A 15200-nucleotide genomic window follows, 5' to 3' on the forward strand; every position below is an offset into this window, starting at 1 on the left:
TGGAATTGTAATTGACATTATGACTTTTCTTGGGTTGGTTTTATGAAAACTGTTTTTCTATGGTTTTAAAAATGAAAATTTTGGTTTGAAAATTTTGATGTTACAAATTGGTATCAGAGCCCTGGGTTGAGGGATTTGGATGAACTCTAGGGGAGTTCCAAACTCAAACTAAGGATCTAAAGATTTTCATAAAACTTTTCAAAGGAACGAAGAAAATTTTACAAAAGAAAAACCCAGTGAAGCAGTGTGTACAATCAGCCAGAGCTCGAGCGATAGTTTCCCAAACTATCTCAAATTATTTTATGAGTAGTGTAGAGTTGATATCTTATGAACTGATAGAACTGCATGATAGTGATAGGCTAAGGATCCTATAGGAAAAGTGTGATAAGGTTGTGTGATTTGTGATGCCTTTATCCTAGGATTTTGCTCTTATAAGATTGAATCTGTCATTGCTATTTGATTGGTGTATGTTGTATAATTGTATATAGTTAGGATTTTATAGTCTTAGAATGTCTGATTTAATATTTCTTCTTGTTCCTTGTCTGGTTGTGGATTTGAGGTAGAATCATTTATTTAACGGTCTATGGAGTCTTGTATTGTGTACAATTGGCATGTGCGAAGCAAATGGTGAGGATAGCGGAGGCCTTGTGAGGCGGAGCAGTGCAGGGGAGCAGCCTTGGATGGGTGACTAGATGCTTTGTAGAGGTTTTGGGGAATCGACAGTGTGGGTGTATAAATGCTCTTGAAGAATAGTCTCCTTGTGACTTAGGGTATTGAGATGATGACTTGAGACAAATACGGGTTGGTGTAGAAGGTAGTATTGGGTCCATACTAGTGAAATCACTGGATCCGTACGTGGCTCAAGAAGGAATCTTAAGGAACTAAGGAGCTTAGAGGAGTGTGGATGTTTGTGTACACGCTTTAGCCTAATTCTGATGGTTTTCTTGTGTGTTTCTGTACCCAAGGTTTAGGTTCTAACGACCCCGAAAAGTCGAGTGCCATTGATGATGAGATTCATAGGATTGTTATTGTCAAGGTGGCACAAGAGAGTTTTATGTTGCTAAAACAAAGTCTTAGATCTAAAAAGATTTACCAAAAAAAATATAATATAAAAACTAAAGAAAAAAAAAAGATGTTTTAGACATGAAAAGCCTATTTTGCAAAGCCAAAACACATTTCCCATGGCAAAAAATCGTAGTAGTTAGTGGTTATACTAGAAAAAAGACTAAGTTTTGGTAAATCTTTAAAACTTGTGGTTATACTAGAAAAAGACTAATTTGTTAAATATTGAAAAAAAATTAATTATTTTGATTAGATTTGTCTTTTTCTTTTTTATTTAATGTTGTAGTTAAATACTACATATAGAGTAAATTACACGAATGGTCCCTATGGTTTAGGGTAATTTGCGCATTTGGTCCCTAACTTATTTTTTTAGCTCGGAAGGTCCCTACGGTTTGTTTTTGCTACTCGCTTGGTCCATATTTTTTTCTCATTGATTTTGTAATTTATTTAAATAAACACACCCCCAACCCCATACCCTCACTTTACCTTACCTACCCCACTGTTTTTCCCTATTTAAATAATAGTCTTTTTAAGTAAGACATGGACCAAGCACGTAACAAAAACAAATAGTAGAGACCAAGCGTGTAACAAAAACAAACAGTAAAGACCTTCCGAGTTAAAAAAATAAGTTAGGGACCAAATGCGCAAATTACCCAAAACCATAGGGACCATTCATGTAATTTACTATTACATATATTTAAATGATAACAAATTATGAGGTTCTTTTATAAAATACTAGTATTTCACAAAAATAAGTATAAACTAGTTAATTTCAAAAACAGTTTTTTTTTTTTAAATGGTCAATAATTAGAAAATGTTATGTCATTTGTATAAATAGCGTTTATATGTTAACAATGCCTATGCCCAACAAAAAGTGATTTAAGCTCCATTCTTCAGAAATACTACATTGACTCTATTTTTATCAACATAGACTACAAACAAATGCAAAATAATAATAACAAACTAGCAAGCAAGGGAAGCAATCAAGCAATGAGAAATGGACATTCCAGCTATAAAGTTAAATAGGGAAAGAGAGAGAAATGATACCAAAGATTGAGAATCTGAAATTCAGTCCTTTGACAATTTCGCATGTACAATTAATTAATTGAGAAAAATTAAGTTAAGTTAGGTTGGTACTAGAGCTAAAATCTGGTTCTTAATTATCCCCATGCATTTCTGTATCTCTGCATATACCTGCACATTCTGTGGGGACCACGGTTGTAAACTAGACACTGCTGAATCCAATATACTCGCTACTTCCGCTGGTGGAAACTCTCTTTCTGTACATTTCTGTAAATTCCATCCCACCAAACTTCTTAAATACCAACATACTCTACTTTTTATTTATTTCTCATTTTGAAAATTCCACCCAGTTATAGCAAGCAGTGAAAAAATGGATGTAGGATGCTTTATTTAACTAATTTTTTACCTGAATGATGAACAGAGTAGCCACACACTGAGTTATCAGTTCAGAGGGGACTGATGCTCTATTTAAATCACAAGGATTTGACTTCATTGACTTAGAATCAGGTGCTTTTACAGTCACAAAGGAATCATCCAACGGAAGCCGATCATTTACATAATCAACAGCCTTGTCAATCTCAACCGTAGGATCAAGCTTCAGCGATGAAATCGCCTAAATTGTTAATTCGAATAAAATATAATTAGATTATTAGAATAATCCACTTGTGATATTAATATCTTTTCTGTATTTCAGGCTTTAAGCCTATAAAATTATAATAAAAATATCTGACCTGTATGGCTATGTCTACCATTGTACGAGCCTTGGTTCTTGATATCTCAACAATCTCATTGACTTGACATTTTGAGTCTTCTGTGGCCACTGTCTTGGGCGAGGTTGTGAGGAGGAAGTTGCCCTGATATGTGTTGCGTTGTCTCAAGCGAAACAAAGCAGAAGAAACCTGAAAAAGGAAAAATACCAACCTACTTTAGGACATGTTAAATTAAATAACAAAAATATTTCTGAGGGGTGGGGTGGAAAGACGATATTGCCCTTGCCTGAGCATTTGCTTCATTTAACTGTACAAGAACAGCTGCGTATTGCTTTTTGAAAGCATCTGACTCCTGAAGAGCAAACTCACCATCCGTTTGGTTTTCCAACACATCATCATTCATTCGCCTCAACTCAAAAACCACAGCCTCCTGCACATTTCAACATGTTTAATAAATTGCAAATCTGGTCCCTTTGCTTTACCCAAAATTGCAAGTTCGGTACAAAATTTGGAAATTTTCCAATGTTTTCCTTACTCCTTATGTTTGCATTTTGTTTGCGGATATGATCCCCGACCCCTATAAAATGACTTCAAAATTTGGACTGAACTTGTGGTTACAGGGACCATATCCGCAACAAAATGCAAACTTAGGGAAGACATTGGACGTTTACAAATTTTGGACTGAACTTCCAAGTTTGAGTAAAGCATAGCGACCAAATTTGTAACTTACTCTGATAATTATTACAATTATTGGTTTTCTCTTTCGGGCTTTTCTTGGTTTTTTCTTCTTTTCCGTTATTAATATTTTTTTATATTTTCGATTTTTTTCATTTTCTTTTTTTAAAAAACAAAAACCAAAGAACAAATAATAATAATAATAAAATGCCACATCACAATGGTTTCTTCAAAAAGTGGATCAAAACTTAATGGTGTTGATGGAAATTCCAGTTTTGCAAATGCCACATCAGCACAGATGACCAGTTAATTGGCTATAACTAGTCATCAGTGATTTTTTTTAAAGAATTTTGAATTTTCGGTTTTCATGATATAAAAAATTAACTAATGGGTTTTCATTTAAATGGCCAAAAAGTCGAAGGCTACTTTCAAATATACTTAACTAATACAAAACTATCAAGAATGTAGATGGAAGAACCTTTTTGTCAAGAGCACGGGTCAGTTCAGCAATGGCTTCAACATCAGCTTCTTTTGCATGAAATTGTGCAAGTGTACCAGGTGCAGAGTGGGTCCCATGATGATTTCTAGATAGCAAATTGGACTTAATTGAAGCAGCATCATACATGTTCTCTAATTGTTCACGAGAAGTGGACTTTGTGTTTGTGTAACCTTCTAATCTCTGATCTTTTATTTTGACCTCATTTAAGCTCTCCAAGAACTTGCCAACAGGTGTTTGACGCATCAGTGATGCAGGCATGTTCTCAAAAGGATTTAAGGGCATGCAATCGGTATCCTGAGTCAATACAAAATCATGTCATGTACATTATTAAGACAATATTCATTATAAAATGTTCTTAGCATAAACAAAGAAGAAACACAAGGACATAATTTCATTCATATCTGGAAGCAAAGTAGAAACTTGTAAGCAAAATTACTATTTAAAAAATAAAAAAACAGTTATCCCACTATGAGCTTTCTATAGTGCCCAAAATAAAGGCTTTTATTAGTTGACCAAAACAAATAAAACGGGTATCGGATATTACAACAGTTCATTAAGATACATTAGAATTAGTACATTTACAACCCAACACCAAATCCCATTTTTTACAACAAGATGATAATGGTAAATATAACACCAAATATGGTCATTTACATTAAACTTTTGTTAAAGTTTCCTTTGTACAATTTGTTCCTTCAATTTTAGATTATATGCACATTTGGTTTATTATTTGTGATACTACATTATATATTAAATGTATCATAAGTTAAGATATATATTTGTTACTTGTCAATTCTATGGAAGCAGCCTCTCTAGTCTCTAACCTCAGGTGGAGATAAGGATTTACACATCTAACCCCCCATTTTGTTATGAGGTTTGGTCTTTGTTCTAGTTGATTATATATTTATATTTAATTTAATGTTTTAAAACTAATTATTTATATCTCCCAATAACTTAAACATGTCACATATTTAAATAAAACACATAATTGACATATATAATATATTACAATACTAGTAATCTAATAAAAACTCCATAAAACATTACATAAGTGTAATATTTGTATAAATGCATGTGTAAACATTCATTTAAATGAGTGTCAAATGTGATTCTTCTTCATTTAATAAAGTGGCTGTTTTGGGTATAACTGCCTAATAACAAAATACATAAAGTTATTATAGTAATAAAAAATTTGTGGGCCAACTTTTTTTTTTTTTTTTAAAACTAATAAATATTAAGATAAAAAAGAATACACCTAAAATATTTACCATGATTTGTTCAACACCTAGCTCAGGTCGATCAAATTGAACACGACACCTGTGATGATCATGATCTACGGTCAATACAGTTCCATCATGAATCTCTCTTGTTTTTGGATAGATAGCTACAACACGTTGCCCTACTGATAATGGCCTAGCAAGATCTGTTGGTAATCCATCTCTACTACCAGAACGAAGCTCAGTATAATGTGTCCTAACAGAATCTTGATATTGATTAAGCTTCTCCTTTTCTTCCTTCAAAAAGTTAATTGAAAACCTCCGTGGTTTCCCAAGAGAACTGCATCAAAAAATGATACGCCAAATAAAATACAAATTTGTATTATATAACATAAAAATCAAATACCTTCTGATAACACCCCATTCAACACGGGTTAATCTTGGAACATGGCCTAAACCAACATGATACAAATACTCAACGAATTCCTGTTTGGCAAACCAAGGGTCGTCTATTGCACTGTAGAAAAATTCACATGCACACCATCTTCGCATCAGCTTGTTTGATAGACAATTAGAAAGTTCTTCCTGAAAATTGGATCAAAACTTATCAACAGTTGAGTTGATATACAGATAGAAAATAACTAATATTTGAGATAAGTACGTTAAGTTTGACTCAGAGAAGGGAAGTGTACCCTTGGCTTGTCTTTTCCAACTGCATCAAAAAGAGTGTCTGGTTTGAACAGCTTATGCTTGCTCCTGACTTTGGTACGTATGTCTACTTCCTTTCTTGTGTCAATACTAGAAGGGGTATGTTTGTCATTTTTGGCCAACTGGGGTATACTTTTACTCTCTGTAGCCTAATTGTATACAATAACATAAGTTATTCCATCATTTTTGCCATTGTGTTTCAAAAAGTAAAGAGTAAATTACATTTTTGGTCCCTGGGTATAGCTAACTTTTTCAGTTTTGGTCCCAAAAAGAGTAAATATAGTTATTTTACTTGGAACAAGGACAAAAAACGTTATAAGAACCTCAAGTAAGACTAAAACTACATAAAAAAAACTTTTTGGGACCAAAATTGAAAAAATCAGCAATACTCAGGGACTAAAAAATGTAATTTACTCAAAAGTAAAAGAAGATAATGAGCAAGCCTACCTCAGACTCCAGACACTCTTTACCAGTTGTATGAATAGCAGCTTCAGATTTTGGAATCTGCAAATAGTGTGCCATAAATATCACAAACACATAAAAAGTCAAACTAATGGGAAAAAGTGTGATGTTCATTCATGCCCATGCTTACTTTGGGTGCCACGATCTTCTGTCTCTTTCTGGAGACTTTAGTAATTAAGTGATGTGATTCCTTTGCTTCTGAAGCAATATTGGTGTCATTAACCGAGTCTTTGCCTGATGTCTGGGCTTTGTTGTCAGCAGCTTCTAATATAGAAATTGACCGACTCCTTTTAGGAACTGATGATTTACGCTTCTCTCCCTGGTGGCTTGTGCTTATAGGGATAGATAGCAGTAGATGAGAGTCTTCAACAAGTTCATCTTTCCCTAAATTAAACAACCAGTGTAATTAATACAAGTTTAGTTTGCAATGATTGAGATTAAGATCAGCAAAACCTAGTTATCTGACTATTATAATTTTCAAATTAGGGGCTGTTTCCTTTTTTTCTTATCAAGTGTTGTACAAATAAAGTGATGAATGGAAAAATGATGTATGGAATAGGTTTTGTATAAACATTGTCTGTTTCTTTTTGAATCTGAATGAATTGTCTGAATAGGAGTAATGACTAGTTAACCATTTTTTTTAAAATGATACTAATAACAAACGACTGTTTGTTTGAAATAGAAATTAATAAGAAACAAATGCAAGTCAAATAAATTGAAAGAAAAAAGGCCATGAGGATCAATGCGTTTTTTTAGGTTGTGAAAATTGGAAAGAATTTAGAAACAAGGGCAATTTGTAACTTGAGGGGGGGGGGGGGGGGGGGGGGGGGGTGTCTTAATACGTAAAGTGGCAAACTTATCACGTAAACCAATAAGTCATTCTGGTTGTATTAGGTAAAAAAGAAACAACATTATCTATCTATCTATGTATATGTATCAACTTTTCTATCCATTAAGTCAAAAAGAAATAACACCTAAGCTATGTCGACTAATATATCTTACCATTTCCATTTGCCTCGGGTAAAATCATCAAAGACAGATTTGCCAAAGTTTCCAGTGCATCAAAGGCAGAATTTTCATCTGCAGGAAAAGGAATCAACAGTAAGTACAAAATTAATCACTATAAATTGTCAAATCAATAGAAAAATCTCTTATCATTTCAAAATGAACATGTAAGGTAGATATAAAGTACTATGATTCACCACACTAGATAAAAACCGTTAAATTAATTGAAACTCATATACTAGAAATTAGGAAACACAATACCTCTGCCAGTATGAGCTCCTTTACTTCTTTTCTTGGAACCTTGAGAAGACTTTGAAGGTTTTGCATCAGAAAGTTCAAAATTTCTTCTTAGTGTACTTAAATTATGCCCTTCTGTGCCACTACAAGCTTCCCGTATATAATCTAAATGTTTGTTTTCTTTTTTATCAACTCGTACTTTTTTCCCTTGTGATCCTTTTCGATCATGTAACACATAACCAGCATTTATTCTTTCTTTACTCTTATCCCTTGGAAAATCTGTATTACAAGCTTCCATGCTACCTTCTATATCCTCACCATAACCACTACCCACATCTGACTCATCATACTGTGTCCAAAAGAAAAGGTAAATCAGTCTCTCAAGTTTCATCTTTCTAGATGTTATTTAAAAAAATATTATATAAATCACACATACCATTCTTTCAGCACTCTGAGAAGGTGATGACATTAGACTGGAAGCTCTTCTATTTGGAGAACTACCTTTCTTTGAAGCTTCTGCCAATGCCATTGCTATACTATGAGCAACATCTTCATCATCATCTGCCTTGGGTTTTATTATCCCTTTCCTTGTTGGCAAAAAAGACTTTTCGCCCTTGACATACTCGTGAGAATGTGAGACAGGGAAACGAGGTGTCCTTTTTCCAACAACACGAGGTCTGCTTCCTAAAAAATTTAAAAAGAAACAATTTCACAATTTACACCTGTCAAAATGATTAAAAGTTAAAACAACAATCACATACCACCAGAGCGCTTCTTCTTTGTTAAAGACATGCAACCATAATCTGACAAAACTGCCCCTGGATGCAAATGAATACGGTCAACAGAGCCTTTAGGTATGGTCTCAGGAACTTTGCGCTGCAAGCGTTTTTGTGGCTTCCGGGATGTTCCCACACCATCATTTTTTTCTTGTTCACTATCTCTATCTTCCTGAAAAATCAAAATTCAAAACAAAACCACTTGATGAGCTTAACGGGTTAAGCACTAAATATGAACAGATTGACTAAATGGGTTAAGCCAAAAAAAAAAAACTGGCTTAAAGTATTGAGACACCAACCATTTACCCATTTGCCCTTCCTTTTTTTCCACCCAACTCCTCTCTCGTTAAAATGGATGAACAAGGGTAAAATGGTCATTTAGTCTCGTTAAGATGGTTTATTCAGTCTAGAAAAGATAAAGACCTTATCTATACAGCACTATATCCAAATAGACATCCACTTTACCGATACAGTGCTTAATGGGAAGAAAAAGAAGCAGCCCCTTAGATGGCAGGTTAGATAAAAATCATAAAATACACACCCGCATCTCATGTTAATGATTTAGTGAGCAATACAGCAAAATATTAAATAAAATGGCTGCTTCTTTTTTATCTTTTTGCTTTTAATTTATTGATTTTTCATGATTCGTTGGTTTGCTGAAACTTGTATTCAATAAAAACAGTAAACAAAAGATAGAGGCTTGATGTACTTGCAGGAAAAAGCAAATATGTGCACCTACAGATGCACAACAATAGATAAAGATTAAAATCTCACCATGTTGCTATAATAATCAGTCATCATTGCAATAAACCCTGCAACAGAGGCTGTTCCCTCTGGAAGAGATAAATATGCCTGAAAGTGCCACAAGTACATTAATTACCAATTTAACAAATGGATTGGATATTATAAAGGGAGGACAACATGAATTGAAAAGGTCAGATAACAAACTACATTAGATTTCATGATTACCTTATTTAGAGAATAAACAGCCTCCACCATTTCCACAGAGCGGTTTCGGAGAGCTGAAGCCACCTAAAAATGCATATGGTATTTGAACATTAGATGTCAATAACAGGTTTCTGATTAATCAACAAAGTGTAAAAGTTATATACTTATATGTTATGTCCTGTTGATTAAAAGCTAACACTAAAGAAATATAAATGTGTAAATTTATTGCCAATAAGTCGCTATGCTATGCCCTATAGAGTCATGAAAATTAAGTGACCTTTCTCCAGTCTCTCCCATGCTTACGATAAGCTTCATAAAAATGGTCCAGCTCTTCCTTGCTCCAGTGTGGGCCCAACATATCCGACAACTTCTTTTTCTGGAAAGAATAAGGCAGTGATTTAATCATCAACAATTAAACATTGTAAGCTACTGCTTATTTTAGCAGTCGCCACTGATCCTTATAGATAATCAAAAGCATAAAACTTTAGTTTGAAAGACTGATGTTTTATTTCTGTAAATTCAAATGTAGCAAGTGCACCAACATCATAATGACACAGTTAGATCATCATAGCCTTGTACCAAAAACAAGAAAGGAATTTATTGACGTGTAAATATTTTGTGATATCATTTTCTGTCAACAGCTGTATTTTAGAATAGATTTAAGGAAATTATTGTGTATTTATTTCTTCCTTACTTAGATAGGATTAGCACGTATCTTTTCCCTGATTTTATGGTTTCCTTTTTCTGGTTTCCATCTTATATATGTACCCTGTTTCTGGTGAATAAAGTATTCAGAAATTCTTCATCATCTCTACCATATTTCTACAGAATTGTAATATAACATTTTAGAGGCTACCATGTTTAGCAGGATCCTTAATAAATGACTTGGTTGTATTCTTCAAAATTATTCAAAAGCATTATAATCTTCTCTCATAATTTGTGTTAGCCTATCTCCACTACGAAGATTCCAGTTTTGCTTCAATCCTGCGTCCCTTGTTAACTACGGATTTCCATTGTTATTTATAAGGAACTAAATTGTACTCTTTAAATTAGAAATATAATATAATAGTCTTCTCTAATGATTTGTAATTTCTTATCATCCACCAGAACAGACCTAGTTTCCCTGCTTCACTCATGAGCAACAAATTGCAATTATTACGTATAAGTAATAGCAAACAATGATTAAAAGATGGTTGTGAAGGTCTTTAAGGGAGGAGGGAGTCATTCCCTCCCAACCCACTGAACCCACTGCCACATCAGTTTTTCTCTTTCATTTTTCTTCATCTTTCCCAACCCACAACACATGGAAACCCTATCTTTTTCAACCCACTCAACCCATTCAATTAAAAAAAAATACAAAACAATCAAAGTAAAATCGTAATTAGCAATAGAGTTACCACCGGTACCACTCCCTCTTCAGCGGGTTGTTTAATTGGTTTCACTAACCCACTTCATTCTCTCTCTCATTTTCTCTTGTACCATGTGTTTTAAAACTTGTATCTTAGTTGTTTTGTATTTTTTTTTAATTGAGTGGGTTGAGTGGGTTGAGAAAGATAGGATTTTTCCGTGTTGTGGGTTGGGAAAGATGAAGAAAAAGAAGAGACAAAAATTGATGTGACAGTGGGTTCAATATTGCAATTAATTATACTAAACCCTAGTATTCAGTTTTGATGATGTTCATGTGTGAAGTTGGGGTTTCAATTTCAAGGTTTTGAGCATTATAGTGAATGTATAATTTGGGTTGGTGAATAATGTGACATTATGTTGTTTATGGAAGAAATGGATATGTGTGGTGAGGATTTGTCTTAGAACACCATTATTGGGTGGGTGTATGGGACAAGTCAGGGTTTTATACAAAAGGATATTTCTAGGGTTTGAAGGCCCGTTTTCACCACCACTAGAAGGATTTCCCAACGCCTATGGAAATCACCAAAACATGGCATATAATCATCTAGCAAAGTGTACACATTATTCTACCAATATGCCTCCTAATACATAAGGAACCCAATGGCTTGCATGATTATCTATGTGTCACAAAACAGTTTATTTATGTGCATCGAATGTTTATAGTTTATACAATGTTATTCTTTGTATAATCCTTATTCTCACACTTGTTTCTTAAATGGATGTGTATGCAGTGTATTTTAGGTAAATAAGTACTATTGGGAAGTACCATGAATAGTCTTATGAAGAAATGGAGCGGGAAGATAAGCTTACAAGGAGGATAGATATTGTGTATCTATTTTAAGGAAGTAGATAGATATAGCAAATTCAATTATGTCACGCTCCGGGAGTTTGTTAGTAACACCAATTTATTGTATGTAATTATTGTTCGTAACTAGAATATTATGTTATTGGGATAAACTTTCGCATAATCTTGATATCACTGACATTAATCCGAAAAGTTTTTGTTATATGCTATATTTCAAATTTTAAGTGTGATACAATGAGGTTACAACTTACAAACAATGGTACTTGTCACATGGTGAGTTAGTAATATGAAACTAACAATCATAGTAAATTTAATAGAAAGGAGTTGAAGGGTTATTGAACTTTTTATAAGAGTAAAATTAAATGAATGCTTCTGGGAAGTTAGAGACTAATGATGTGTTTGGTATGAGAGAATGAAAGCACATACGAATGTAATAAAGTAATTGAACGAGTAATAGACACCCGAATGTAATTAGACTGATAAATAACGACAAAACTATCATTTCATAAAAATAAATTTTAATCAAATTAAGTTATACCACTAAACAAGTTACATATAAATATATCTCATGCCCATTTGAAATACATGTTATATCTAACAAACAATCAAACAAAAGTTCAGTTATCATTTTGAATTTCTTTTCTTAATTTGATTTTTAACAATCATTACAACAATAACAGAATGTATTTGCACATAAGATAATCTATTATGTTATTTCTCTCCCGAACTATTGCCAATCTTAACTTAATGAGGGAAAGATACATTAATGTATTCATTATAACTTTTCTATCGGCTATGTGTTTACCTTTATAAAACAAAATTTAATAGAAATATATCAAAAAATAACATCTACTGAGAAAAAGGAATCTAAAAAAAAGTAAATTGACATGAAAAGTCAAATGAAGTTATAATAGAAATAATTTTAGCTTTTTTTAATAAGAAAAGTAGTTTTGAGATATTTTAAAAAACAATGGTGTTTTTAAAGATTATAAAATGAAAATCAACCCATAGGAAGTAATCACATTCCTAAAGGAATGATCCATTCCACTCCTATGTGGCAACCAAACACCTCAGTCCATTGTAATGACCATTCAATAGTCCATAGAGAACCTGGTAACACCATGTGAAATAAAATATAGCCACTGCATTTAAAACAAACAATCATTTCTAATGTTGAAACTTGAAGTAAGGAACCTTTTGATAAAGTTGTCAGCAATAAGTCATTTTAGAAAGAGTTATAAGTTACAACTGTTGAGTGAACAGGGAACCTTCATAGACAGTAGGTCATTATATGAGATTAAACTAAATTTATATTAGAAGTTTAGAACCAATAAGATTAAATTAGATTTAGAGAAAGGATTAAAGAAGAACTAAACTCACCCGCTGGTTTTTCTTGTAGGTGTTATCTCCATCTTTAGTTGGTGGTATCTCATTACCATATGAAAATCGTTTGTTCACACTTCTAGACTTTTTTGCTGGGCCCATCAGATCTCCCTTTGCCACTGAAAAAAGAAATAGAGAATCAGTGAAATTAATATCTATTGTCTAGTGTCTACATACCATGTACAACTAGATAGCAAGTCTCCAAAATGAACAAATTAATAGATAGCAAACACTTCATCTATCCAAGTTACTACTTTATTCATTGACTTCATGTAAGCAAGTGTCTAGCTAAATAAATGACCTTGCAAGAATGACATGTTTTTCAAAGCTTACGCAAAGAAATTTATGTCTGTTTTGGTATGAAAACAAAATATTCATGGTAAGCTTACCAATGATCACAAATGTATCTACTCCAGCTATCCCAAAATAAGTATCACAAATGGTTTAAGCCGCCAAGACATACTACTTAAAAATACTTCCCAAGTTGCAGCACAAATGACATATATTAAGTTGCCAGTTTGAAGACTAATTTTGTATCGAGTAACCTAACCTCATCCTGGAATGTTCAAGTAAAAGAGAGCTAGAATTTGAATTTGAAATATCATTTTACATTTCAACTCAGGAAGGTGCTATGGATTCCAAAACATCTGGAACTTGATAAACTTTAGAGTTTTGACAAACGCTACAAGTATGATAACTTGGGTGCTTGGTTTGCACCAGAGCCCATAATGTAGATCCTTTCAGAAATTAAAATATTAAATAAACAAAAAGATTAAAATCAGTAAAACAATTCATAATTCCAAACAACATTGATGAATTAAGCATCAAGCTGAACAGCTCCTGAGAATAATAAATTTAGTAAGATTGCATATGCAAATTACGTCGCCATGAGCAAAGATCAGCTCATCCTCGTTGAGCCAACAGTAAAACCACATACTACATATAATTGTGAATGAAACTAAAAGATCAAAAACAATCCGTTGATGATGAAAGGCGATTTCATAAACAACGTGTTAAATCGGTTTCCGACTATCCTGTAACGAATTACAGCAAAAAATTGAACTATGATTGCGATTCAATTCGCCAAAGCACAGAATTCAAGAGGTTTTATTTTAACTAGTTGGCAGCAGCAGCAGAAGCAAAGAGACGCATAGGAAATTCAAACTACGAAAACCTAAATCGGAATGAAAACAAAAGAAAGATACAGATCAGTATAATAGCTGAGTTTTGATTACCGATTCTGAAGCTCCAATCTAGTCAGAGCATTTGATGTCTGCGAGAAGGATAATCGATCAATGAATATGATGGTTTCAACGAAGAATTTCAGTAAAGGGGGATAGAGAGGAAGAGAGAGAGAGGAGGATTTGGGGCAACAACCGCGAAACTTGAAAACAAAATATTGAGGAAACGCCCAAACCCACAACCAGAAGAGCATTTGTGTGACGATGATTTTTGTGATTTTAATTTAAAATTTTCAAATATATATATATATATATATATATATATATATATATATATATATACTAGCCGTCTATCCGCGCAAAGCGGCGGTGACAAATAGTTTCATTCGCCAATTAGTTCTATTTGAAAACATGTTATATATTTCAAGAAAGACAAAACATATACTTGTTATTATCAGTCAGTTTTGCGGAAAGAATAGTTTTCTTGCATCAAATAGTTTCTTTTGGCGATTATATTCGTTTCAACGATTAGTTTCTAAACAAAAACATATGATCTTCTAAAGAACATATAATACATCAAAATTTGATTGCATCACACAAAGGTCGAACACACTGTTTTGGTATTATGTTGTTATCCCGAATTGCGCCGCCATTATAAAGTTCTTTGGGTTTTTAAGAACTGACTGAAATTTGTCTCATTTCGGAAAATACTTTCTAGGCGTTAATTAATTTCCTGTCTTCAAATAATTTCTTTTTGAAATTTGGAGAAAAAAAATATTTGAAAGAACAATACCACCTTCACCATGTTTTTAATTTGTTTTTTAGGTCTAAAAATCATTTCGTTTGTTTCTTGAGTTTCACCGTATCATACTTTAGAGTTATGTTTTTCTTGTTCTATTTTTTGTTTTAAATTTTATTTTTTAAATTTTAGATAAAAAATTTCCTTCTAGTTGTCATATGTACATAAAACGTAATGTAAGTTTGTAGTTTTCGAACTGATAAAACCAATTCGTTCCTATTTCGGGTCTTTTTGTAATCATTACCAGATATATATTTAGAACAGTAAAATCTAAATTTATCGTTGTTAATTATATAACTTCGA

The 15200-nt window shown here is 32.9% G+C and overlaps 1 protein-coding gene across 1 annotated transcript; it reads right to left on the reverse strand.

The window, feature by feature from the left end:
- Window positions 1-2115: 2115 nt before the first annotated feature.
- ALY3 (DNA binding protein) lies at window positions 2116-14355 on the reverse strand. Its single transcript, XM_079055326.1, has 19 exons — window positions 14153-14355; window positions 12915-13036; window positions 9600-9698; window positions 9344-9406; window positions 9149-9226; window positions 8360-8546; window positions 8035-8282; window positions 7623-7947; window positions 7359-7436; window positions 6487-6740; window positions 6342-6398; window positions 5879-6043; window positions 5593-5771; window positions 5238-5526; window positions 3949-4263; window positions 3082-3225; window positions 2817-2984; window positions 2492-2698; window positions 2116-2352 (listed from the first exon to the last, which is right to left on the reverse strand). Exons 2-19 carry the CDS (start codon window positions 13017-13019, stop codon window positions 2188-2190), a joined length of 3126 nt encoding a protein of 1041 aa, XP_078911452.1. The 5' UTR covers window positions 13020-13036; window positions 14153-14355; the 3' UTR covers window positions 2116-2187.
- Window positions 14356-15200: the final 845 nt, after the last annotated feature.

Source organism: Lactuca virosa, chromosome 6 (assembly GCF_052849685.1).
Source record: "Lactuca virosa cultivar CGN04683 chromosome 6, Lactuca_virosa_CGN04683_v6, whole genome shotgun sequence".
Classification (NCBI taxonomy): domain Eukaryota; kingdom Viridiplantae; phylum Streptophyta; class Magnoliopsida; order Asterales; family Asteraceae; genus Lactuca; species Lactuca virosa.